The 26,283-nt window shown below is 43.4% G+C and overlaps 1 protein-coding gene across 1 annotated transcript in view; it reads left to right on the forward strand.

Moving 5' to 3' along the window:
• The window catches only part of CSMD2 (CUB and Sushi multiple domains 2), a 1,634,099-nt gene that overhangs the window by 334,791 nt on the left and 1,273,025 nt on the right, over positions 1–26,283 (forward strand). Inside the window, exon 3 of the mRNA XM_085648024.1 lies at positions 26,151–26,263. Within this exon, the coding sequence (XP_085504150.1) occupies positions 26,151–26,263 (113 nt within the window). The remainder of the gene's footprint in view (positions 1–26,150; positions 26,264–26,283) is intronic.

The following is a 26,283-nucleotide window of genomic DNA, read 5'->3' on the forward strand; positions in this document are numbered from 1 at the left end:
CCAAACAGGCTCTGCTGCTCCCAAAAGGAGAGGCGAGCAGTCGGACAATAGACATACATAAGGAATGTAGCTGTATCTAGAACGAAACTTTACTATGTCTTTCCTCAGACCCATGGAGGTCTCCCTGATCCCACTCCAGACCAGATACCCTCCATTTTCCATCACAAGCATCAACTGCAGACCCTCATCGAGTATCCATATGCAACCCCTCCAAACAAATCTTAGCCAAGTCAGCCACCCAGACACATATCACTTCCCATCATATTGTTCTCTCAGTTTGATTGGGCAAACCACTGAAGCCCAGCCATAACACCATAACATTTTAGGCCCTCATTCAAGAAATTATATAAAATATGATATGAAACTTATATTGCATGCATCTACTCCAGAGAGTGTCCCGGCTCTTCCATGACAAAGTTCGGGCCCTCGGGTCAGGTTAAAAATACAGACTGGTCTCTTCTGCAATTGCCTTTTTTTTGCTGTAATGCTGGTCATCCAGCATATCAGGGTGCTATCGACACTGCCTGGAATCTGATATGGGGACTGAGGTGCAGGACGACCTTAAGTGGAGTGCCATTTTCCATGTGTTTGATATGTTGGTACAGTCACAGGACTGTAAAGCTCTGATCCTACTGGCAGCAACCATAACCCCACAATGAAGCTGCTAAAGGGCGCACCTTCGACGACACGCAAGTGACCTCATATGATGTAGGCCTAAGAAAGAGGGAGTGTGCCCTTTTAAAACCTATACCAGCTCTGCGAACGGAGAAAACAGAGATAACAAAGAAGGCCAGCAAACTTGACGCGGCATGCGGAATGTAGTGAAAAAACTTAAAAATATATGTGACCCGATGCTGGGGCCAGCGGCCATCTTGGCGTCTATCTGCTCAGCCTGTCTCCATGAACAGCACTTTAGCGGTTTCCATGTTTCTGTCTTGCTTTTATTTTAGATGCCATAAAGAGTGACATCTTTCTGGTGACACCTACTTTTAGATTTTAAAAAAATGCATCCAAATGTCAAGCAAATGTTAAAGATGGCTTGGAAATATTGAACTATAATAGGTTCAATTCCCTTGGCGTCTCCCGCGCTTATATTAGTGGTTGAAATATCTCACTATAGGTTGAGATCGATATTTGAATAGTGCAATATTCTCCATTTACTTGATCTCTTGGTGCTTTGTGTTGGTAGCGCCTGGCCTCTTGTTTTGGTTTATTCAGTGGAGATTTTCCGCTCTGGCTTGGCTTTAACTGGGATGAAAAACCTGGAGGGGTCCCTTAAAGGGGCGGGGCTGACATAATTACGGGTGTGGCTTAAAAACACCTAAACTAAAAATCTGTGCTTAGCATAGTGCCCCGCCCAACTGGTATATTTCTGCTTCTGGTAATGCATCCAGATATAGAATGCAACAAGTGACATTACACCTACAAGTCAGGACTGTTGGCTTTGTCATTTGCTGTTAGTTGCATACGATAAATAAGCAACAACTATGGCTTTGTTGTATATAATATTGAAAATGCTTCAGATTTGACATGATGAGACGGTGAAAGAGCTATACTGAGTCTCCTTTGAGTTACACCAAAGGCAGTGAAGGGTGCTACGGGTGCAGAGTTAAAAAAAAAAAATCACCCTGAGGGTAAGAGCCAAAATGGAGAGCCCGATAGGGACCCGTCTCATTACCTGCTTCTCAGCACCGGTAGGACCCGGCCCACTTAAAACCCTGCACTCTGGAATTTTGTTTCTGAACCACATCATAGTGGATGGGTGTTTTTTCTGAATGGGTGTTTTTCTCCTGGAAGTGTTTCTGAAGTGCCTGTGCATCTCAATCTGTGTGGCTGCCGAGCCTGTTGTTAGTTTTCTCTGCTCAGTGGTGACCACAGTGTGTGGAACCTACCTGTATGCCTCTTGCATCCTTTTAAGTGAACATTGGGGACAGGAAACATTTGAAAACAGCACTGTGCTGGGCTGCTGGCCTCCTTGGGATTTTTCGTAATACAGTTTGCGGCCGCCTTGTCTTATTTCATTATCAAGCTCGTACTTAATCATTTTGGCAGACTGCTGTGGCAGAATAAGCAAAGAAGAAGGATGTGAGACACTGAAATAATTTTTACTTTCCCTCTAACTTGATGGAATCTGTCCTTGCGGCTGAGCTTCCGTTTTGTCTTTTGACGTCTGTGCATTCTTTGTTATGACTCCAATGTCCTTGCTTGAGAGAACTCGAGGACAAAGTTATCTGGTTATCCATAGGCTGGTAGAAGCCATCCCTCAGAGTCACAGCCAATGCGTGAGGGAGGATCTTGTCACCATGCCTAACTTTGGGATCTCTTTGATTTTTAGTGATTGTCACTTAAAAAAAAAATATTCAGCCTAGGGTCATGCCTGACAGGGGGTTGCCGCAAGCCCTGTGCCCATTCCTTTTGTGGGTGGATAATTTCACTCTGCACATTGCCGTCAGCTTTTGCACGGTGTGCATTAGTCCTGCGCAGCCTATGTCCTGCATAGTGGCGGCCGGCACGGATCGGGGGCTGGGGTTGGTGGATGGAGGTGAGGGGGTTTAAAAAAATAAATCTTATCTGCTTGCCGCATCTCTCCTTGTGTCTCCTCCATCGCCCCTTCATGCCAGAACAGGGAAGCAGGAAGCACATGGCTCCCAGGCTCCCCAGAGCCAACAACAACTATACAATGCAGAGTCATGAAGCACCGTTGTTCAGCACTTAGCCAGGGACTGTGGGCTTGGGCATGTTCTCCACGCAGGCTGTAATTCAGCCTGCTTGGAGAACATGCAAAGTGTGCATGAATGTTTGGCCAGCCCGAGACGGCCAGCCAAGCATTCATGCGCATTTGAAGTGGGCAAACCACTCCTCCCCTCCCCCGCCCCCAGTGGGACAACGCTCTTTTGCCTAAACGGAGGAGCCGCCTCTGGTCCTGCAGAGGGCTAGTTAGCCACAGAGTCCCTACCTCAGCCCCTCCTGTCCACCATCTGTTGTTTGTGTGCTGCCTCTGCCTCTCCCACAACCCTCTGAGGTCAACGTGCTGTGTCAGCACCCTCTCACCTACACACAGTGGTCAGTTTGCCCTCCCTGCCACCTGCCCCTGGTGGTCAGCCTGCTGCCTGCTGCCACTCCACATACCCTCTGTGGTCTTTCTGCTGCTCAAGCCCCGCCCACCTACCTTCCCTTGTCCATGCTGCTGCCGCTGCCCCTCCTCCCAGCCCTCCGTGGTCATCTTGCTGCCCCCTGCTTCTCCCGTCTTCCCTACGTGGTCTGTCTGCTGCCCAAGTCATGCCCACTTACCCTCCCTTTGTGCGTTCTGCTGCTACTGTCCCTCCCAACCTTCCCACCATGATTAGCTTGCTGCCCCTACCACCACCATCTTTCTCCACAGCCTTTTATATGATCTCTCACTCATAAAATGATTTATCTCCAATTTTTTTTGTTTTAGCAAGCACCTGGTGGGTGAAGGGTTTTTGTGGCCGATATCAAACAGATGTTCCACATCTCAGCTTCTCAAACAAGCATTTGCAATACAATAGGTCTTGCATTTTCAAAACTTTGACATATTGGTATTGCAGATGACAATGCCTTTTATTATTGCAGGTTTTTTAAACAGATAAATAAACGGCATTGTCATTTACAATGCCAATAGCTCAAAATCTCACAAATGACCTATTGCATCGCAAATACTTGTTAAAGTGAAAGCGCACAGGGCGCACAGCAAATACAAGAAGCGGCCGTCATTGTCCCGCGAGTGCTGTGTGAGGAGAGCCACTATTAAAGTGAAAGCGCGCAGAGCGTGCTCTATATACAAGAAGTGGCCACCATTGTCCCGCATTATTCATTAGAGAAAATAGTGCTCACTGACTACATAACACAGACCGTGTAACAACACAAGTAAAACATCCAGTCGTTATGGGAGTTTACAAATGCAGACAAGGCGGTACCAAGGAGGGACTACTATGCCTATTCACGAATGAAAAGCATCGATTTCGCAGGGACAGTCACGAGAGCCAAAAGATGTGGGGGAAATAGGCGGAGCTTCTATGCCATACCTAATCACAGCATGCCTCGCAGAGCAGCCGATGCGCTGCCCAGGCTCGACCTAAAAGTAGCTCAGAGCAATTCACGGAGGCTAACATGGACTATCAGAGTTTTTTGCGGTGCTCGGGTCAAAAACTTTATGCAGAGCCCACCTGTGTGCTTGATTCTAGCTATGCGAAATATCCAAGGGGAGAAGTGAAAACAAAGCAGTTTTTTGAAGCGGTATGCCAGGTTAGCTGTCACATCATCATTAAACATTGTATGTTTTATTTAGAAACCTATTTGTCGGTGCAGCTGGAGCACAGAGCCCCGACAAGCATAGGGACTGGTGCATAATGTCCCCTCTGACACCCTCTTTTGAGGAGTCCCAGGCTCACCATATGCATTGAGCCAGTGCGGGCACGCCTATCAGAGAAACAAGAGATGTTCAAGCAGGACGGTAAAGTGGGGTAGAAATGGGACAGTGTCAGTCACACATGATGTGAGGGGGATAATCTCTTCAGCCCACCTGGCCTTTCACCTGCTCTCACCATTCAGTAGATCTCCTTATAGCCTCTGGACATACCAGACCCTTGTTCGCAGATTAGAGGTGCAGTTCTCCTTTTAATCTCTCTCTCTCACTCTCCTCACTAGGGTACCTGTGAGCATGTTCAGTTGTTTCGCATCTTTTTTTAAAGATAACTGGCTCTGTTGTCTTGCATTATATTAGCTAATTGTTTTTTTTCTATAGCTCTCTACACTGCACCTCTGCGATTTCTAAGCACTGTAAAAAATTACATTTACTGTAAATCACTTTCTTAAGCTCCTTTGGGCAGGGCCAGTTATGTTTGGCCAGGATTCGATCTTATGACCTCGTGATAAGTAATGCTGGTAGGTTTTTCTCTTTCCTACGCTACGTTAAGGACCACTGGTGGTGTAAGCCAGCATACCTCTGCTTCCAAAGACATTATTTGGCACTGATGTGAACCAGGACGTCATATTTTCAAATGTAAGAATTCTTTTGACTGGCGACTACTTCTGGGGTCACACACCACGGAAAGAGGCCATCTTGGTCAACGCAAGTCGCATTTTTTTGTCACAGAATTAGTAGTGATTTCCTGACTGTGTCCAAATATGATATTACCAAGCAAGTGCAAAAAAAACATAATTACTGCAATTAATAAGAGCAAATATGATATTTGCGCCAATGGTGCAGGAACAGTTTTGAGAGGGCGCTGCCAGTGACATCAACACACCAAAGACAAAGGATTGTAAAAAAAAAAAACAAATGTCACTTAAAGAAAAAAAGGGGTTTATTTACAAGCCCCTTGCGCCACCAGTACGTCACTTTTTCCCATATTAAATGTGAACCACCGGTGGCGCAAGGGGGTGTAAATCGGCCCCAGAGTACTTAATGAGGGATTCATATTTCGCGCAAAGAGGCGAAGTGGCACGAGGTCCAATAGTTCATTTTGGTACCCCGTTAACAAATGTATGGCTAAAATGTCTATATATTTCAGAGTATTGGTGCAACCTTGCAATTTATATAGCATAACTTTAGGTGCGCAAGTTACCTGGCTCAGAAGTTGTAATATTTTCCACCTCAAAAGGGCTAAGGCTGGGCAAAACTGCAAGGATTCAAAACCAAGGCATTTAGGTTGCATGCAGATCTCTGCCAGAGGCTTGGTCAACCACTCAGCCATCGCGAGAGCTGCCACCATTTCCACAAATTCAAAGAGGTAATTCAATTTTCTGGCTCCAGCGACATTCATAGGATGATCAGCGAATCGCTGCAAGGTCTCTCGTGGTGGGTGCTGCGTTCTTGACAGTTTTCCATTTAAGCTAATAGGCCGGGAAGCGGATAAAGCACGCTACCAGGCATAAAGAGGCGCACTTATGAGAAATGATCAAGTGGTAATGCATGCTGGTAGCAGGCATGCTGGCAGAATTCTCTTCACTGTTGGGGAGGCAGATATCTCACTAAGGCGGCCATATTTGTCGTGGCTGTGGGAAAATGAAGAATTAAGACAAATTGGAGCGACACACGGCTCACTAACAACACAACTGGCCGTGGCATGAGAAATGACAGCGTGCACTGTTTTTCAGTAAAGTTTTTTTTTTAATGAGGACAACAAAGATGTAGCTATTATGCCAAAATAGCAGTCTTAGATGTACAGTAGCAGCTGCTGCTAATTTGTCTTCAGTGGGTATTTGTGGCACCTCCCTAGCACAAAAGATCTTTCTGTTGGCACTGCCTGCTGATTAGGGCATCTCTTTGTCCCAAGTGAAAAGATCATTTCTGGTCTAACACACTGTGGTGTTAGCTGAAATTCCATTTCCAGTACCAGGTAATATCGATAATATAGAGATTTCAGCTCTCTCTTGCATAGAGGGTCAACGCCTTTCCACACTCTGACCACCTTCAGGTCCACTGTCCTCTCAAACATTGAAAGGGTCTGCACTCTGAACTGGATTCCCGACCACCACCCATGCACCACTGAATCCCTTACTGCAAGTTGCTGCCCTTCAGATCAGCAACCACAGTAAATTTGCCGACAAAACACCAACCCAGAACTAACTTCACTGACTGCCATTCAAGCATCCATTCAATTCAAGCCTTGTTACTGGATCTAACACAACATTCACAACAAGTGTGACGACCTGCGATGCTAGACCCATCTGTCCTTCACCTGCTTCCTAACACACCATTCCTGTTTTACAAGAGTGGAAATTCCTGCATCTGAATTGTGATTGTTTTTTTGCAACAGGTTGTCAGTGAACACAAATACATTTTTTCAACTTATGTGAATCTGATCTCTAGCATTACGTGGCACATACCGCCAGTAGTAATCCAAATTAATCGCAGTTTCAGGATTCCAGAAGTGCCAATGAAGAGAAACTGAAAAAGCACTTTATGCTGAGAAAAGATTATCTACTGGGCTTTAGAGACATCTGGTTATCTATCAGAAAGGGGGGGGAGGGTGAACCACATTAGTGTTAATACCAGAGTCTCAGAAATGTTTGTCTCCGAGACCCTCAACCACACTTTCACAGACTGCGATGTATGTAATCTCCACTTAGTGTGGTTCGATGGATAGTGTCATCATCGGGTCTTGTCACTTGAGTGTCCCGTTCTACAAGTGACATAAAAACCTCCACCAGGAGGGAGACTGTCTAAATGTTGACAGTGGTGAAAGGATTAAAATTACCTCCTATCCTTTAGGTTGATCTTTATTAGGGGAAAAGAGTGAGATAGGGATAAGTCTAAAAACAAAAGTGGTGTTTAGTGAAAGAGTCACTGGTCCACAACACCTACTTATCGGGTTGACATATTTCAGCCTGAAACAGCCCCTACGGGTCTATGGCCTTTGTCAGGACCAAAGAAATATATATCAAGGCCTTATACTTCAGGGCTTCACGGATAATGTGTTATTAGTGAGTGGAAGCACTCACACGTCTTTGTCAGTGAGCACACTTGGCTTCAGGTACGGTCTTTAGGCCTATAACTTAAATATGTATTTTATTTGCATCATGGTGTGTAGAGATATAGGGCAGTGGTTTAAGCTTTGCTTTAAACCATCCTGTGCAGTGCTCCAGCATGCATCTCTTTCCAACTGAATTTAGAGACGTCTGTCAGAAATCTGCTCCAATTGTAGACTGCTTATGTTCAATGTATTTGAGAAAAAGTATTCCTGCTGTCTGACAGGACATCCCCGTATATTTGAGACAAGCTCAGTTCCTTTGGATTCCTCAAAAAAGTGATTTTTAAGAATATTAGCAATGAAAATATTTCACCCTACTGTAAATGTTAGAAATAGCACGTGTTGCTTATATCAAGCTTAATAGTGCTCAATTTATCAGCGAAGGGCATGCCGGTATTCAAATTTGTCACCCACAGCCCACATGAATGTCAGCGGCATGTGCTTAATTCACTGACCGGCTTTCTCTAGCAGTTACATTAGATTTGACAAGATTTCACAAAATTCGTTCCTAAAATGCCTCATACAGTGATACAATTCCAAATCTCCAAGTAAGTTGTCTTAAAAGCATTTCCGATCTTTGAAAAAGCATTTTCAGAGATTGGCATCTTTTACTGTGGAAAATAACATAATTTCATCAAAAAGCTACCTCAAGGTTCCTATCATTCGGTCATCTCGATTTCTTTTCAGTTTTATGGGGATTTAATGTAGCTTCCTTTCTAGATCTTTGTGCTTTGTTTTTTACATCAAGCATTAACCTATGTGCAGCAAACATCTTTCTTGATTACTTGTTTGTGGTTATATTTTCATTTTAGCAAATATCCCTAATATTGAAGTCAAAGACTTTAACCACATCTCACCCATAGATATTGGGCCACTAACATGCCGTCTGTGCCTATTTGATAGCACATTCCTAATGTTAATGGTGTTTGTTCTGTACTCAGATTTAACACATAGGTACTGAATAAAAATTCTCTTTGCTGATGTTTCAGGCGTTTGTTGCCATATTAATCTCTAGCAAGCACTCCTATTTTAGTCAGGTTTTTCAATTTGGGCTGCAGCAACTTGTAGTGGCTTTCCAGCCACAACACAATAATGTTGTATGCTTTCAATAACAGTGCAACCTCCTGTGTTTGCCATTGTTCTAAGACTCAGATGTGGTCACATCCTTTAAAACCATTGACTCGTATATTTGAAAGCCGTTTTTGACCAATTCATCTTGTTTGTGGCCAGTCGTAACTTTCAATGCCTCTATGCTACTTGCTTAATTTTTCTGCTTTCTTAATTTGTACAGTAGCATATATAAATCTTGTTCTAAGTGAAATATGCTGTTCATCTTATTTTTAGGTTTTATGCTGCCAGACAGCACAGTGCTCTCTGGTTGCAAATACATATTTGGGACATGCTAAAAGCTTATGTAGGAATGCATTCTTCCCATTGCTTACCATTGGATTTGTTTGTTTTCACTTACATTTGATTGCTTCCTATTTGCTGGCATTATTTGTTTTAGGTTGTCCAGATTATGTTTGACACTCCCATGGAGCATAGACTGTTTATCTTCTCTCTGACTGGCTCTTTCTATGCTTCCACCAGTGTCTGCCATTTGGGAACTATTTTTTTCTTTTACATAAAGCACTCCATAGGAATACATGTGTTTTCCAGTTGTCTCCAGTGTACTGCTGTTCATCCTCCCATGTTCCACATTGTTGTCACTAACCCAAGCCTTTTCCCCCCTTGCACCATGTTGCTTCATCCTCTGCCTGCTCTCCACTCATTTGTTTCATCCCACACTCCAGGTTCATCTCGCTCACTGATGTGCTGTTTCTCCCTTAAAGGTTCTACCTACTTTCCACCTTCCCTCCTCTGCTGTTGTTAATATTTACCCACTCAGCCTCCCTCTGTCATTGCTGTTTCTCAGTTAGTATCCACCCACTGTGCACTGTTTCTTTTTCCCTGCCCACCCTCTCTCGGATGCCGAGGTTGCTTTGTGCCCACCCACCATCCCCTCCCTCCATTGTTGCTTTCTCCTCACCCACCATTGCTCCATTGCCACTTATTATTCGTTGCCACTTGGTGCCTGGTCATCCTCTTTTTATTGACATTTGATGCCTGTTTACCCTTCCTCTGTTGTGGTTTAGTGCCCTTCCTCCCACCCCTCCTTTTGCTACTTTTCCTCGCACATCCTCCGTCCATTGCTACTGTTCCATAGGGCCGGCCGACCCTCCATTGGACCTGATGAATCTCCCCACCCTCCCTCCATTGCTGATTTTCCCCCTGACCACCCACCCTTTGTTGCTGCTTCCTCCACCATCAGCCTACCATCTGTCGTAGATATTGCTTTCCCCTGCTTTCATTTTTTAAAGCGCTTTCGAGAAATTGGCTTTTCCATTAGGTCTCAAAGGCAAGACCAATTGGCTTTGTTAGCGCTTGTTTTTGAATGAGTAGCTGCTCTTGTATAACGCACTTTACTGATTATAGCCCTTTTAGTCTCTTCATATCCCCTTCCCACCGAGGTCACTAATAGCTTTGCTTAATTATAGAATTGCTCTCTGCCAAGCTAGGCCTGCATCCAGGGGATTCCATATTGAAATCCACTCGCTATGAAATCACCGCATGCAGTGCATTTTGGTCATTCTGATGTACTGCCCACATCAACCAACTTGACCTGAAGGCGAAATTCATTCCTAGTGTTCACCTGGTGGCTATGATATTCTTTGTGGGGAAGAAGGAGTCCACATTCCTCTTACTGGGAGAATTTTGTCTATGGTGGAAATCTAGTGGGGGAAAGGGGAGAAAACTTACAGCCCTTGCTGCTGCGCTGTTCCATAAAAGAGGAACTCACACTTAGGCCCTCAATTAAGTCAGCTTGCTGCACTGCCCTATGTCAAAGTGAAAGGGCAGGAATGCACTGTATTTATGCAATATGACACATTTGTGTCCTTTTCCCCTGCGCTGGCACCGTTTCCGTAGCCTAACTCTAATGCAGGCACCCTTGCACAATGGTCCAAGGTTGCCTGTGTTGTCATCTGGATTGGTTTTGTGCTGGAAGGGGCACCTTCCTGCACAGAAACCATCCGAAGAGACGTTGTCTTCTTTCTATGTGGGCTGCAGAATTTCCTTAGTGTCATTACCACTCCCCAGACCCTAGTGAAAATCTTTGAAGAGTACCCATAGTGCCTCAGTTCTGTCTGTGCTCCCAGACTCCTTTGCACTGATGTACGTGATTGCTGATGCCTCTGTCGTCTTCAACGGTTCCTCTGTATTAGCAATATACTGTTGTGAACGATTGCTCCCTCCAGGGTACACAGCAGTTATAAGATCTGAGGTGCCTAATGCCTTTCAACTCTTAATTGCTCTCTGCTGGAGTAAGATATTCAGCAAGTGATCCTGACATCAAGGTTTCACTGTGGAAGTTGATGTGGCCAGTTCCCTCTTCCCTAGTGCTTAATTTGTGAGCAAAAAGTAAGTGCCAGGGCCCTCGTCAGGAGTCCACGGCAGCTTGCAACACCAATTGCCCCTGTCAGCGCTACCAACACAACTACTAACCATTATACTTCTGCAAATGTGACAATTCAGACTATTCTGGCTCCCCCAAAGCTATCAGACTAGATTTGGCCGCAGGTATTAGTAATTGTTAATGTATATTGAATTAATAAACAACAGTTTTTGTCTTCATCTCTAAACTGGCCACCGGGTGGCAGGCTGTCATAAGTGCTGTGTTGAAAATTCAGAGGCGGTGCCAAGCACCGGAAACCACGGCTCAAATTAAGCACTGCTCTTCCCACCCTTCCCTGGCATAATCCTAGCTCATAAATACCAACTACTTCACCTTATGGTTCCTCAAGCTTTTCTTCATGTTGAGGAAGGAGGACCTGTGTTGCTGCACTGCCAGTGTTTAATCTGAGTATATGTGTACCAAGGCATTTTCGACCGACCATGGGCCGCGTACTCTCATTACTTGCAGTATATGGTCTCGTCACGGTCATTGAAGAGCCGTGCCACCACTGGCCTTGTCTGGGCTCCCGGGTTGGGGGGGGCCTTCTAGACAGAAAATAATTTTGACTGTTTGCCCTCATGGACTGTGTCGACGAACCAGGTTTCAAGGTAAAGTTCCAGGCTTTGGCCCTCGGCGATCTCAGGGAGGCCCACTGTGCGAACGTTGTATCTGCGTGATCTCCCCTCCTGATCCTCCACCCGATCACTTCGGTATTCCATCTCCTTTTGTAGGGTCATGAGTTGTTCATCTGCCACCTTTACTGTGGGTCTAAGGGCCGCAAGAGTCGATTCTGAGTTCTCGACCCTGTCCATTAACCTTTTATGATCGTCGCGTATGAGTCCTATTTCAATGCATAGAGAGTTTATCTTTGGACCTAGGGTGTATTTAATGCCCAAGACCGCTGCTAGGAGTTCATCAAAGCAATGAGAGTGATCTGTTAGGGTGTCTGACATTAGCTTTTCGGCCTGGGCATTGTCCAATGGGCGATCCGCTAATTCAGGCGCGCCCACTGTTTCCGCCTGGGGCCTGTCTGATCTGTTCTTTCCCATTTTAAGATAATCAGAGTGGGCTACGAGACCGATATTGATCAATGGTTGTGTGGGGTAGCAGGGCGGGGACGTCATCAATCGTACGGAGTGCCCCCGGTCCATGCCCCCTGCAGCACCCAGCTAGGCCCGTGGCCTGATGCTTCAGCCCCCGGAAGGGGCGGGAGGGGGTTTCCTAACCACGTCCTCACAACGTGGGATGTGGATGATTACTTGCCTGGTGTACACGGTGCCACGAGCACCTACACCACGATGCCCACTGTTCTGCTGCGCGTCACGGTGTCGTGTTTGGAGCCCATGTCTCAGTCCTTATGTCATGGGTTGTGTGACCCCCGGTGTTCAGGACACGCATGCCACTGAGGAAAAGGGGCTGAAGGGGGTGTTTCCCTGTCCCCCGGAGATGATGCCTGCGAAGTTGGTGTACCTCTTGGTGGCACTACAGCTGACTTGAGTCCGCACTCTTTTCTGCTGTCTTAGGCCGCGGAGTCACACATCGCTTTGCCTGCATCGCTCAACTATGGTAGTGGGTCAGCGGTGTTCTGTATTTCTTCACTGCAGCAGTTCTTGTGCGTTCTAACAGGGCTCATACCTCTATCAATTTGCCTCGACACGCTGTGCCTTAATGTCCCTGGTGCCGGATCCAGCTGGTGCGGTGAGCGCTCCGCAGCATCCCCAATGCGAAGGCCTGAGCCGCCTGTAACAATCAGGTGCGAGTCAATCTTTGCGTCCCCCTGCTGGGGGGCTCCACAGTCCCAGTCAAAGGAGGGGGGTAAGTGAGGGCGATGGGGCTCTGGAGGGTGGAGCAGAAGTCCTCGGGTCCAAGATGAGGGGCATCTACAGGCCTGCACCCAGTATTGATACCACAGTATTGCTTCCATTGTCAGCCCTCCTTTGAACTGCAGTCGTCCTCGAGAAGCTATCCTCTGATGACCCTGCCATGAAGGCATTTCATTTTCATCATGAAGGACCGGCTGAGGGGGTCTTACACGACATGGGTTCACGTTGCAACTATGTTGCGTGTGACTGTGCGATTTAAGATTTTTGGGATGTGGAGGGTGACAGTACGTTGTGACCGCAATCTCCTGCCTGGCATTTTTATTTCTCATTGCTGTGGTCCAGGGAATCTCCCGCAGAGCAGAATGATAAAGTACTTCGCTGACCGCCATGGCTTGCTGACAATTTATTTTCAGAATTATTGCTCCGTGACTAGAAGCGGTGTAACTTATTTTTTAGATTAATGGTGCCCTTTGCTGAACAATGCACAGTTCTGTTTAACCATTGCTAAAGCTTCCTACAAAATGGCTGCAGTTTTATGAAAAGTGCAAACAGCACACCGAATAATGAATGCCTGTAAGTTAATGCAAAAATGAATGCATGCCTTATAAACAGTATTTAAAACATCTATAAACAGCCTCCGAATCCTATATAGGGATGACTAAAGAAGCTTGAAAATCAGAGATCTTTAATGAGAAATTAAAGGATTTCGAACAGTCAGTCACATGGTAGGCATCACTGAGACATGACTCACACAACACAAGACAAAACATTATTTTAAATGCACTATATTATGAAAACAGAAAATCCTTTATCTGTGAGTCTGCCATTTGATGGATTGCAGACAATGCAGTGCAGCCCCACGGACCACATGCGTTTTTACTGGGTTAACAACACAGAATCTATCTATCTATCTATCTATCTATCTATCTATCTATCTATCTATCTATCTATCTATCTATCTATCTATCTATCTATCTATCTATCTATCTATCTATCTATCTATCTATCTATCTATCTATCTATCTATCTATCTATCTATCTATCTATCTATCTATCTATCTATCTCTCTATCTATGTGTCTATCTGTCTCTCTACCTATCTCTGTCTGTCTGTCTGTCTCTCTATGTTAAAGTGACATTTTAGTTGGGTATGGTAACATTAAATAACAACATTGTTGAAATTACTAATGAGATCAACTATTGATTCTGACAGTATGCTATAGGCTTTGTAAATACATCACCCTAATCGATATTTGGACTCTTATAAGCTAGTTTGAATGTAAGCTTTTGAAAGAAGAAAAAGAATTTGGATATTTCAGAAGGGAAGCATTTTGGAGGATGACTCAGTTTTGTTTACTTATATTCACTCACATGATGGGTGCAGTGGGGGGTTGTAACTTGCAGAGAGCTGGCTGCTGACCATCATTGAACAATAGACCCTTTGGTCAACCTTTGTTGGGAAGGGCTGAAGGCTGAGCAAGTAGGGTGTTAGGTGGTCATGGAGGGTGGGCAAAGTACCTAGCTACATGCAATGCTTTGCGGCCAATCTCCCACTTTGCAAGGCTGAGGGCCATGAGCAGTGGGGGTTGCCACATGTGGAGAGTTGGGCACAGGGTTTGGCAATAGGGCAAGACCCTTCCTAACCCTATTGAATGCTGGCTGCATGTTCTGATGTAACACCAGGCTTTGAGTACAGCCTCTGCTGTGTATGTCCAAAGCCTGTGCATGGAGTGTGTTGATCACTTGTGGCGGTGTGGGTGCAGACCCTTCCACAGGTGAACCCTGCGCCATACTTTTCCTATGTTTGGCCAAAAATTGTGTGCAGTGGAGGTTTGATGCTTACGGAGGGTAAGACACTGGAGCCTAGGCACTGAATCCAAGTCTTAATGCAGATTGGATGCAGGGTCTGGTCAGAGTCTCTGACTGAGATGTCATAAGTGATGTCATAAATGATGTTATTTAACCTGCCATGAGTAATGTAATATACGAGGTACTAAGCAGTGCATGATAGGGTGCAAGTTAAAGTTATCTCACTAAACTACAACTGGCATATTACAGTAGTTTTTGGCTTTTTTAACGTTAGCTCAGGTCTCATTCCAACACCTATTACATCACCTTAAAGTCTTAGCACCAAAACATAACATAATTTGAATATTTGTTTTTTTTCAGTACTGGTTACCAAAATGTAACTATTTTAAAATTAGGGAGCTGTTAGGTGACTGAAAAAATGGGTAGGCTCAGTAAACAAATGTGGAAAGGGGATGCTGTACTTATGCAGATATCTCTCCGTTAACTACCTTTTGCCCCATTAGAAATGCATTACGCCTCAAGCTACCAAAAACCCCAGCCTCCCTCACATTTTTAAGCTGGTGTTTCATTCCTTCATTAACATCATAATGCTAATTTATTTCAGCCTACTCCTCAGCAATCCAACAGCTCCTATTCCAACAAAATGGCATTCAAGAGTGTCTCACTTTTCTCTTGAATACAAAATGTTGGCGCTCTAGTGTTCTGGTGACACTGCAGTTGATCACTAGGGAGTTCACTGACAGACTGCTGTTGCAAGCACGTTTCATTCTGCATGTCAAGCTGTTTAACTGAAACCGATGAGGAAGAAATTTGGTAACTTAAGAGAAAATGTGTCCTCGTTTTAGTTTTCTGGAGCACTAACCATAATTTCTATTACACAAAAAGCTCATGTTGTTCCTTTACTGCATTCTCCTCTGTAGGAAATGCTGTCAGTTTTACTGCTTTGATTCAATCAACATAAAGTTCAGGTTGTCATGAATGCAGAACGTTCGCTCTAGTGCTGATTAGAATTCTGTGGTGAGTTAACTGACAGACTGCAGCTGGTGCTGTGAGTACTGTTGAAAGTGCAGGTATCAGTATGCATGTTAGAATGTTTTAATGATATGGATGAGAACAATATTTGAGAACTCAAAGAAAAATGTGTACTTATTTTAGCTTTCTAGAGCACTAACCATAATTTTTATGAGAAAATAACCACCCTAATTTCTTTCATTTCTAAAGAAAATGCTTTACGGTTTACAGCATTGATTTCAACAAGATGGCATTCCTGTGTGCCACACTTTTGTCATAAATACAGAGTTTTAAAGCTTCAGGGGCCGAATTATGCAAAGTGCATTTGTGCCTTCTTTGCCTTCCCCTAGGGCACTTTGGTATAATAGAAAGGGCTGCAGACACTTGTGCGGCCCCTTCTGTAATACAGATAGCTCTGGCATTCATATAGCGCAACTGCTATTATCAGAGAGTGTTCCCTCATTTGCATTGGGCCGAGGACCCATGCAAATGAGGGAAGCTTTTTGCCTCTGCGCCCACGCCATATTGTAGATGCAGGCGCAGAGGCAAAGAAGCTGTCAGGAGGTGCACTGAGAGTGCGCCACCTAAAAGGTGGCCCATTGTCAGGGCACCCTCTGATGGCAGTCCTCTGAAGAAGGGGAAGGAGGTCCTATGGACCGCCTGGACATCCTCTTGAAAGGGGGATGCTGTAATTCCCTGCACCTGCCTGCAAAGGGATCTCTTACCCCTCTTAAAAGTGCTGGCAGGTTGCCCCTTGCACAGTGAAAATGGAGCAGCTGCTTCAAAGCCGCTCTGTATTTCACTTGAATGCGCTGCCCCCAGGGCAGCACGACTTCGCAACTGCCCTGGGGGCAGAGCATTCAATATAATACAGAACCTTCTCCTTTTTTGCCAGGGTGCAACTTTTGAAAAGTGTGCCTGGTGCACACAAGGAAACTGCCTGCATAGTGTAATACGGCCCCAGGTGTTCATTAGAACACTAAAGCATGCTGCAGTAGAACACTGGAACATCAACAGCTGCTGCTGGAGGTACATGTTTTACTCAGAATATCAGACTTTTATTCTCACATGACTGGGGAAGATAGTGTTAACATATAAAAAATGTGTTCTCATTTTAGCTTCTGGAGTGCCTTCCATAACCTCTATGAGAAAATTTTGCGCGACAACAGTTTTCTGTGAAATATGCTTCATCAAATTCCTGCTGAAGGTCAGCATTTTTTCAGAGAGTAAAATCACCTGAGAATTCACCTGACTTCCTAAAATGTGTATACTAACACCCAAAAATTATTTATATTGTGACTAAAATCTGTTATCACCTTTCATATGTTAATCTTTTAGTGACCCAGAAAAACATACTTTCACTACAATGCATTTCAATTGGGGACCATGACCCAGAGTCCTGCAATACCTGCCACAATATGCTTCCCAGCCAATCAAGAGGGTGTACCCTGGGGAGCACCCCTCCTGCTCTAGGGGTCAGGCTGGCCTCAGCCTGCCCCCTTACATTTTGTTATTCCTTTTTGAGTTGCAAGGACCATGTCCCTGAATGCTGAAACGCCTGCTATAACATAGTGGTCATGTGTGGCCAGTCAATCAGGATTAGCTAGTCACCTTTCAATTGCCCAGTCAGAGTATATCTGGATACCAGCAGTCCATACATATTTAAGTTTTTAACCCTATCATGCCCAACCTGAGCCCCTATTTCAATGTTAAGTTCTCAAAAAGGACAGATCACAATTACACCAAATCACAAAAAGAACTCTTTCTGGGTAAACTTCAAAATTTTTGCTAAATGTGGTGTACTTCATTTCAGCTATTTTTTCTCTAACGAAGAGAAAAGTTTCCTATGGGAGTCTCCATGAAGTAGGCTTTGTCTGGGAAAGTTTCATGGGTTGAATTCAAGTTCATCAAATGGTGCAAAGTTATTAACAAAACAAGATGTTCCGCCTATGGAAACTCTGGCCCAATTATATCTGCACAGTGGCAGTAGATCATTTTTAATTTCTGATATTCTGAGTCCAACATAGCAAAACATAATTTGTGTTGATGCCTTCTTGTGTGAGAGATATTACATCAGTATTTATGCACTTTGCAGTCATGTGTTGCTGCCATTGTGAAATTATTTTTATCCATGTTATTGATTATTTAATTTTCTTCTAGCAAGCTGTCTTCTAATTTCCATTAAATGTTTCTTGTATTTACTGTAAGGTGCACTAGGCCATTTTCACTGAGTGTAGATGTCACACCACTATTTGTGAGATAGTTTCTTCCTGCTCGGTTGTAGCATGCCATTGCAATATGAATATGTGGGAAGCTTGTAGAAAGGTGGTGTGATCACCTCTGATTATACTGAGGTCAACATAAACACTCCATGGTGTCATCGCTTCTTTACCTTACTTGCAAGCTTGATTAGGGTTACCTGTTGCCCCTGTCCATTTCTTTGCAAAATTCTATAAGTGCTCATCTCATTCAAGTACGCCTTGAAGAAGTCAGCGATGCTAAGTACTTCTGTTCTAGAAATAAGTTGTAATGTAGAAGGTGTATCCTGTTAAAGTAACAAAACAAATAAACATATGATAAAGTGTGGAAGGGGTGGATTTTCACTCAAAGCTGAAAATAATATAATAAAATAATTGTCTTTCTTTTTTAAAGTACAGAACACCTACTCAGTTGTCTCTTGGCACTGTTTTCTTACCCACTGTATGTTATCAAATTTGGAAGGATAAAAAGTTAACTTGGCCCTCTCTGGATTATAATCTGTGATTTGCAGGTTACATTCAGATAGAAACTTCAGTAACTACCTTTATCCTTTGGGCTACCCTGCAAGGTGTGGACTTACTTTACATCCTTTGTGCGTCTATCGTAATCTAACACAACCCACAATACAGACCCCGGGTAAGCAAGTCAGCAGCCATCTTTTTCATAAACTGGGAGTTGGTGGGTGGCAGGCCCAGGCTGGGAGTGTGCCTAATCAAGGCTCTCTGCTGCAGGCTGTGACGCGGCTGGATCCTATCAGAGATTTGTGCAACTCTGGCATGCTACTCTCTTTTCAACCTCTGACCAATCACGGCTAGTCTTCCTACAATCATGCTTATGATGGGGCGCGTTCTCACTGCTGTTGCAAAGTGTGTCCTCTGAACTGTCCACTACAGCTTAAAAAAATGGCTGTTTGTTACTCACAGTAATTGTGGATTTGCGTACCATACTCTCCCTGCTTCTGACACTGCTTCAGTTGTCAAACTCCGCTGCAGGTAACGTGAAAAATAAATAGAATTGGGTATGTTATGTTATGTTATTGTGATTTATATACCGCGCGATTACCAAGTAGGTGTCCTGGCGCTGTCCATTTCTCCCTGATCCAAGAACCGGCAAGATCCAAGCTGGAGTATCAGCCCGCAATGATTATATAATGATATTAATACTCACAATTGTCAGAGGATATTTACATTCATATACCACAATAATAAAACACTTGCCGTAGGTCTCGAGGTGAAAAGTGTAACAATGAAAACATAGCTAAACACCACTGGCTGTCCACACAGAAATGCCTCTTTTAAAATATTGCTGGTTTCAGTTCAGATGTTGGACTGATAAGAGATTCTAAGTGACAATCTAGAGTTGGCACTGTTAACATATTGTAGCCTCAAATGACAGAGAATGCATTGCTTACAGATTGAAAATTCACACATCACTGATTGTTGTACAGATAGCTGCTGCATAGTGAGAAGATTCATTGTTTACAGATGGCCGGCTGCGATTCTGGTTAGGAAAAGTGTGCAGGTTGTAAATTCTGAATACAAAGACTGCACCCTTTCCATATCTTCAATTTTTTTATCTTATAAAGGTAGTGACAAATCAAAGAAATTGGTATCCATTGGGCTATGATTGTCATTTTAAGTTCAGAAAAGATTTATTTATAGACTGCACAGTATAAATTTAGGAAAAAAGCTTTATTAGGGATTAGACTTTTCATAGTAGATTGCTAAACCCTACTCCATAGAAGGCAACGTTTGAAGATTGCTGATTTATACCCGAAGTAGAAATTGTTTATAAATTGCTGATTTAAAATTCAGAAAATATATTTTTTGCCAATGGCTGGTATCAAATATCGTTTTATTGTGAATAAAGCTCAACACCCCATCCACATAAAGGGTTACTTGAAAATGTTCATTATAAGAAGGGGGTACAGTTAAAATAAACTATGGAGTCACACTTTGAAAAACATTATTACTGAAAAGTAAACTGCATAATCGGGATGGGCAAATAATTCCACTTTGCTCATGGAGTTTGCATAGTTTTGGCCACTCCATGTTACTCTTGTAACGCAGAGGTTCGTCCAAAGTCCACTATTTGCGTGTGGTGGAGTTTTTTCTCATGCACAACTCACCAACAATAAGTTGGGGAGCAACAATTGGCCTTCCATTTGGTCTTTCCTCGGCCCCATGGTGTTTTACAACAATTTTGCAACCAGTGGTGTCTTTTCTGAGGTAAAAAGGTGTCTGCTTGATCATTTATCTGGATGATATCCTGATAATGCTTCAGAGCAGGGAAACTGTGTTGAATTATAAAAAGAAGGCAGTCGATTTACTGGAACCTTTAGGTTTTGTGGGCAACAGGACCAAGTCTTGTTTAGTTCTGAAACTCAGTTTATAGGATTCTTGGTGGGAAAGTAGATTGGGTTTTGAAACTTCTGAAGGAAAAGTTGAAGAGGAGAAGGAAAGAAATATGGAGAGTATTGCAGCAAGGTCAGATTTCTCTGAGGATAATAGCGCATGTGGTAGGGCTTTCGTCTTCAATGATGTTTGGAGAAATTCCAGAAGAGATAATAGAATCGGATGCAAGTTTAGATGGTTGGGGTGCAAGGTGTGGTGCAGTTTCAACAGGAGGTCATTGGAAAGAAGAGGAGAAGAAGATGTACATAAGTTGCCTGGAGATGCTAGCAGGATCTTTTGTAATAAAATGTTTTATGTGGGAGCAAGGTGAAATGTTTGGTTCTTCGAGGGATGGACAATGTGTTGGCGGTTTGGTATGTAAACAAGCTACGGGGTCCAAAATCAAAAGAATTGGCGGATTTAGTGAAAGTGTTTTGGAAATATTGTCTGATGAGAAGGGTTTGTGTGCAGGTGAACACATCCCAGGTTTGAGCAACATGGTGCCAGATTAGTTTCTTAAAGTTTCAAGGATACGAGCAATTGGAAGTTGAACAGGACAGTTTTCTTAGAGGTGGAGAGAATCTGTGGACAATTTGGGGGGGATCTGTTTGCGAACAGACTGAATGCTCAGGTAAACAAGTATTTCAGCTGGTGTCAGGATCCCAAGTCAGCAAAGATGATTGCTTACCGGCAGGATTTGAAACGCCTCGGTACTTATGTGTTTCCCCCTTTCTCAATGATTGTTCTTGTGACAATGATGGTTCGCAGATGGAAGCAGACAATGGTGGTGATAACTCCACTTTGGAGGGCACAGGTGTCGCACCCTATTCTATTGGAATTGTCAATGGACTTTCCCTTTCTGTTACCAAGATTTCCAGAACTCATGCAGGACCTTGCAGGGGAGGGGCACAATTTGATTATCACAGATCAATTGAGGTTGGTGGCATGGAGAATTTCAGGAGAGTGTGGGAGGTACCATCCCTTTCACAACAGGCTTCAGAACGTATTGCGGAATCCTGGGCTCCAGGGACAAGAAACATTTACAGATTGGCTTGGCACAAATGGGTTTGCTGGTGAATGGAAGGGGAGTTTGACCCTGTTTCATTGTCTTCAGTGGAAGTGGCAAATTATTTATTGGAAAGGTTTGAAGATTTATTATCTTATAGAATAATGAATATATACAGATTGGCGATTGCTGCGGGTCATGAGTTGGTCAATGGACTATTGGTGGGGCAGAATTGTGGCACAAAGATTAATGAGAAGCATTAGAATGGAAAAACCCTTACTGTCCAGGTATTATTCAGTTTGGGACCTTGCAATGGCTTTAGATTTTCTCAACAGTTTGTAATCAAATGAGTTGTTGCCTTTAAGAGATTTATCATTGAAACTGACAATTTTATTGTGCTTGGTTTTATTCAGGAATGTATTGGATGTACAAGCGCGTGATGTTAGAAGCAAGACTAAAGGAACAAAAACAAATTAATTTCACTAAAATATTTTTTTTTAAAGATGAGGGTTGGTGGGTCTGTGTCTTTATTGTGTTGGAAATCGTGCGTTCTAAGTTCTTTAAAGGTGCTGCTGTGTGTAGTGACATTAAAGGATGTGTCCATATTAGCCTCTGTGTCTTTCCTAAAATTCAGATGATCTTCCCACCAGGCTGTGGAAAATCTACATTCTACACAGGGGGAAAGTGAACTGTGACAACAAGAGCAATTAGTATGTATATTACACAGCCTCAAACAGGTTTCATTACAACAAAAGCATTTTACATAAATTGGAGTAGGTTAATAGAATCACAAAGTATTGGCATCACAAAGTCCATATCAGTCTGATATATGGTGTTGCTTGCTACCATAATGCTGTGTAGAAAGACCTTCAAAGACGAGGTCAAAGAGAACTAGCTGCTCAGTACAGCCAGTTGTCATAATGAGGCAACAGCAGGCACAGTATTCGTAGGATCTGTGATGAGTTAGAGGGGAAGAGCCTTTGAAAAAGGAGGACTTTAGCTTCTATTTTGGTGGCACTAGGGATGGCATTCCATAACTTAGGAGTGTTACCCAAGATGACTGTGTGAGAATCTTCTTTTCCATAAAGGTTGAAGTGATTCATCCTTTGATAAAAGCGTATTGGCAACTCTAAGGACCAAAGGACTTAAAGGAATTAGCAGCTCTTTCAATATTACAACATTGATGCATGAAATAACAAAAACATTACTCTTTCAGACGTTCATGTTACCGCTGCTCATTATCAGAACATATGCACTGATCGAGGCCACGCCTCCTAATGTCACACTTCAAGGAGTTATTAGGATTGCTTCGTTTGCACCTACATTTCCCTCTATATAGCTAACAGCTTGTGATCCACAAAAAGTACTGGTACCTCATCAGGGTTAATCCTTACAATGCCTTTCTCTTCAAGTGCCCACATGCTGATGCAGCCACGGTCATGTGCTGCCGAAAGGGAGATGACAGGCTTGACCTCCGTATTGTGGGTTCTATGGAATGAAAAGATAGCAACATCCCTGTAAGGACGTATTGAGATATAGACGTACCAGACTTGAAGATGTTTTAATATGAAAATTGATTTATTGATATAAATGTGTACTTCACGGATGACAGAAGTGTGTGAAATGAGATAGTATGTTCTGAACAGTGTACATGGCTGTAAAATGGGGAGTGTCAGCTATATGGTCATATGGAAGCACGCTGATTCCTCAAAGAGCACGGTATGTGTGAGAGGACACACGCTCATGACCCAACAAAAACTAGTTCAAAGGACGGATAATCTGTTGATGGTCTTGTTTGTTCCGGTGTATGTGTTTGTATGTTTTTATGAGAGGTCCCTCTATTGGCTGTACCTCTCATGCAATAACCCTTCCTTCACAGCTTCACTGTGTTCCGTCCTTTTCAGAAACTGTAGGCAGCTTTTCGTGTTCTCTTTGCTGTATCTACCTCTTGTGTGCCCCCCACCCCTCATTGTGTGCCCCGCGCCATCTGTCTCTGGCCTCCTCATACATTGTACATGCTCGGCCTTATGCTGAACCTTTCTGTGCTCTGTTCACTGCCTGTCTCTTCAGCCAAATCTGCCTTAATGGGTGTCCAGGAACCAATGGGTCAGCAGGTTTTCCTCACTTTTTTTGTGGTTGGATATCTATTTTGTCAGCATTTGCACTGACTATGAGCAAGGATATAGTTTCAGGGGGGTCTTTGATGTGTTCCACTCCCTGTATTTTCTCGTTCCTAAGGACTCTGAATTGGGATTAGCAGTGTCCGTGTTGAGTCTATTTTTTGATCGGGTATTTGGATCTTATGGACTATGTAAAACAATCTTTGCCATGATAGGCGGGGCGAGAAGCAGGTCTGATGCCAGTTTTAGACTTCTTACTTTACTGCACGTCAGAAGATTTTTTCTTCTACATTCTGCAAATGTTGGAAGGCACCTTTGGTATTGTTGGAGAGCTGAACTATGGAACAGATTGCATGTAATTGCCCATTGATTCCTGTGATTAGGTGTTACCCACCTCCTCATGTAAATCTGTTTTTTGGACTCCACCACTGAACATGCTGTCTTTTTAACAATACATCTTAAGGTGCTACTGTTGATATAAAAAATTTCTATTTGTGGCATTCCACATTTCCTTACAGTTAGGTTTATTTGAAATATAAAAATACCTAATTAAAAACATTACGAACAGTCTTGCGGTTGTACACACATAAACGCATCCATCAACACACAAAGCATACACCTGCAAACACACACAGATCACTGCAGTGGATTTTCAACATTGTGGCTCATATCATTGGGATCGGACAATGTGAACTGCATGTGAACTTTTCAAAAGAGTGTGCCCAACTTACCAATTTTCTGCTTGCTGTTATCAAATCTCATCTTATACAACACACAATAATTGCACAGACTCAAAGGGCTTCAAAGAATTGTCATTAATTATCAGAATACCACCCTCCTTGCCTTTGACTTCTGTGATAGCCAAGCCCTCATTCTCCCCAATGCTTATCATTCATCTCCTCAAACCCTGCTTGATGCACCATATTTTTGGGTTGGGCACACCATGAGGATGTTAGGAAATTTTCAAATTCACGCTGCCTGAATCTCACTGACTACGCTATGCCCCTGACTATGGCATTCTGGTGGCACTTCTTTGAGTGTTCTGCTTAAAGAGCAAACTTTGTAGAAATGGTGTTCATTTAAAATAGGAAGCACATCTACTAATATTTAACACTCAGGGCCTGATTTAGAATTTGGCTGATTGATTAAAGTTTGCCAGGGCGATGGAGGACTTTAATCAGTCAAGGAGACAAAGTACTTTCCAATCAGCCTGAAGGATGCCTGATCCACCAAATTTAGAGATGTTCTTTGGACTTAAGTACATCTCAATATGTTGTTACATACCACCATCACAGTTATTTCTGTGAATGTTAAAAAAGTTTGATGTATTGCTCCTTTAAACATGATGGCTGTCTTTCAAACTTTTCCAAAGTTTTACATTTTCCAAAAACAACTCCCGAAAGGAGAATTTGCTTTTGAAAAATGTTAAACTATTGGTCCCCATACCATGACGGTGATGGACAGCAAAAGAAAAGCCATTCAGCTGCTCACTCTAAATTGGACGGATGGTCAGCTGTCTTTCCTCTGACAGCCCGTGCTCCAACCAGCCATCATAGAATTTTGTCGGCAATAGAACCGAAGTATTCTCCGTAGGCGGCATTCTGTTGGCCCGTCCAGCCCTAATGTGGACTAGTGTACTGTACTGGTAATGGAGTACCCTCTCCGCCAAACTCTAAACCAGACCCTTACAGTGTTAATGTACTCGTGGTGCACTTTGGATTGAAAATATGGTCTTTCAAACAGATGTTCTTGACCTGCATCAAAACTGGGCCATAAAGGCGCTGGGGCTGAATCCTCAAAAGTTTCGAACTCGCATTAGTTTGTGCTTCAGAATACCTACTGACATGTCGAGATGAGTAAAGCGCAAATGTGAGAGCCTTTATAGCCTCAACTTCATGAGACAGTTGAAAATGACAAATTCCTCTTATGCTAGTAAAAAGTAGTCATAAGTTAGAGGGTCCAATAAAAAAAGCATACACTGGTAAATTAAATTAATGTAAATTAAAATTCGAAAACTGTGCGTACTGAAGGCAAAATTCATATTGAATTATGTAGTTGGTTGTACTTTGCTCAGGTGATTTATGGATGATGTCATGGACCTGTTTACTGACTCTAATTAAATGTAGGGCTGTTTGTTATCATTTTAAACTCAATGCATGCATGTCATCAGGGAGAGGGGGCCACAGTCACATGGCATGATACCCCAGGAGACTACACTTGCAGCTCCAGGAAATAAGAGATCGGAAATGCTCCTTTTTGTGTTCACCGCCTCTGCCGTTTATGTTCGGTAGTGCTTGATAATGTTACAAAATAGTAAGGGATCAGCCTCCATGAAGGGAAGATGCTTAAACAAATTCTGAAAATAGGATAGAGTGGGGTGTGGTCAGGAGGGTGTTATTGTATGTATCTTCCTATGCAGGATGCAGTCTTCCACTTCCATGTGGGGTTTGTCTGAACTTCATAAGTATTTGTAATAAAAATAGGAATAAAATCACAAATTAACCTAAAATTCACAGTGCGCTGTAGGCCTGATGATGGGTGAAGATTTGTAGATTGGTTGGGCATGTTGCACCTTACTTGTTGACTAATTACCTTCTGTGTTCTTGTGCTGTAGACTGTGGCTGCTGCCACTCACAGAGTGTTTTTCTTCTCTTGTGGTTTCCACACTCTGTAACCATAGTGTCATTAGAAGTGATTGATCTACAGTTTCACTGAGGGTTCTTTTGGTCACTGTCTTGCAGATTAACGGGATTCCAGCTTCCGGCCCCCATTGTCAGCACAGGCTCCCTCCTGACACTGTGGTTGGTGTCGGACTACGCCGTCAGCGCCCAGGGCTTCCACGCCAACTATGAGGGTAAGTCATGCCCTCAACAT

The sequence above is a fragment of the Triturus cristatus genome, chromosome 3_2, assembly GCF_964204655.1.
Source record: "Triturus cristatus chromosome 3_2, aTriCri1.1, whole genome shotgun sequence".
Lineage (NCBI taxonomy): Eukaryota > Metazoa > Chordata > Amphibia > Caudata > Salamandridae > Triturus > Triturus cristatus.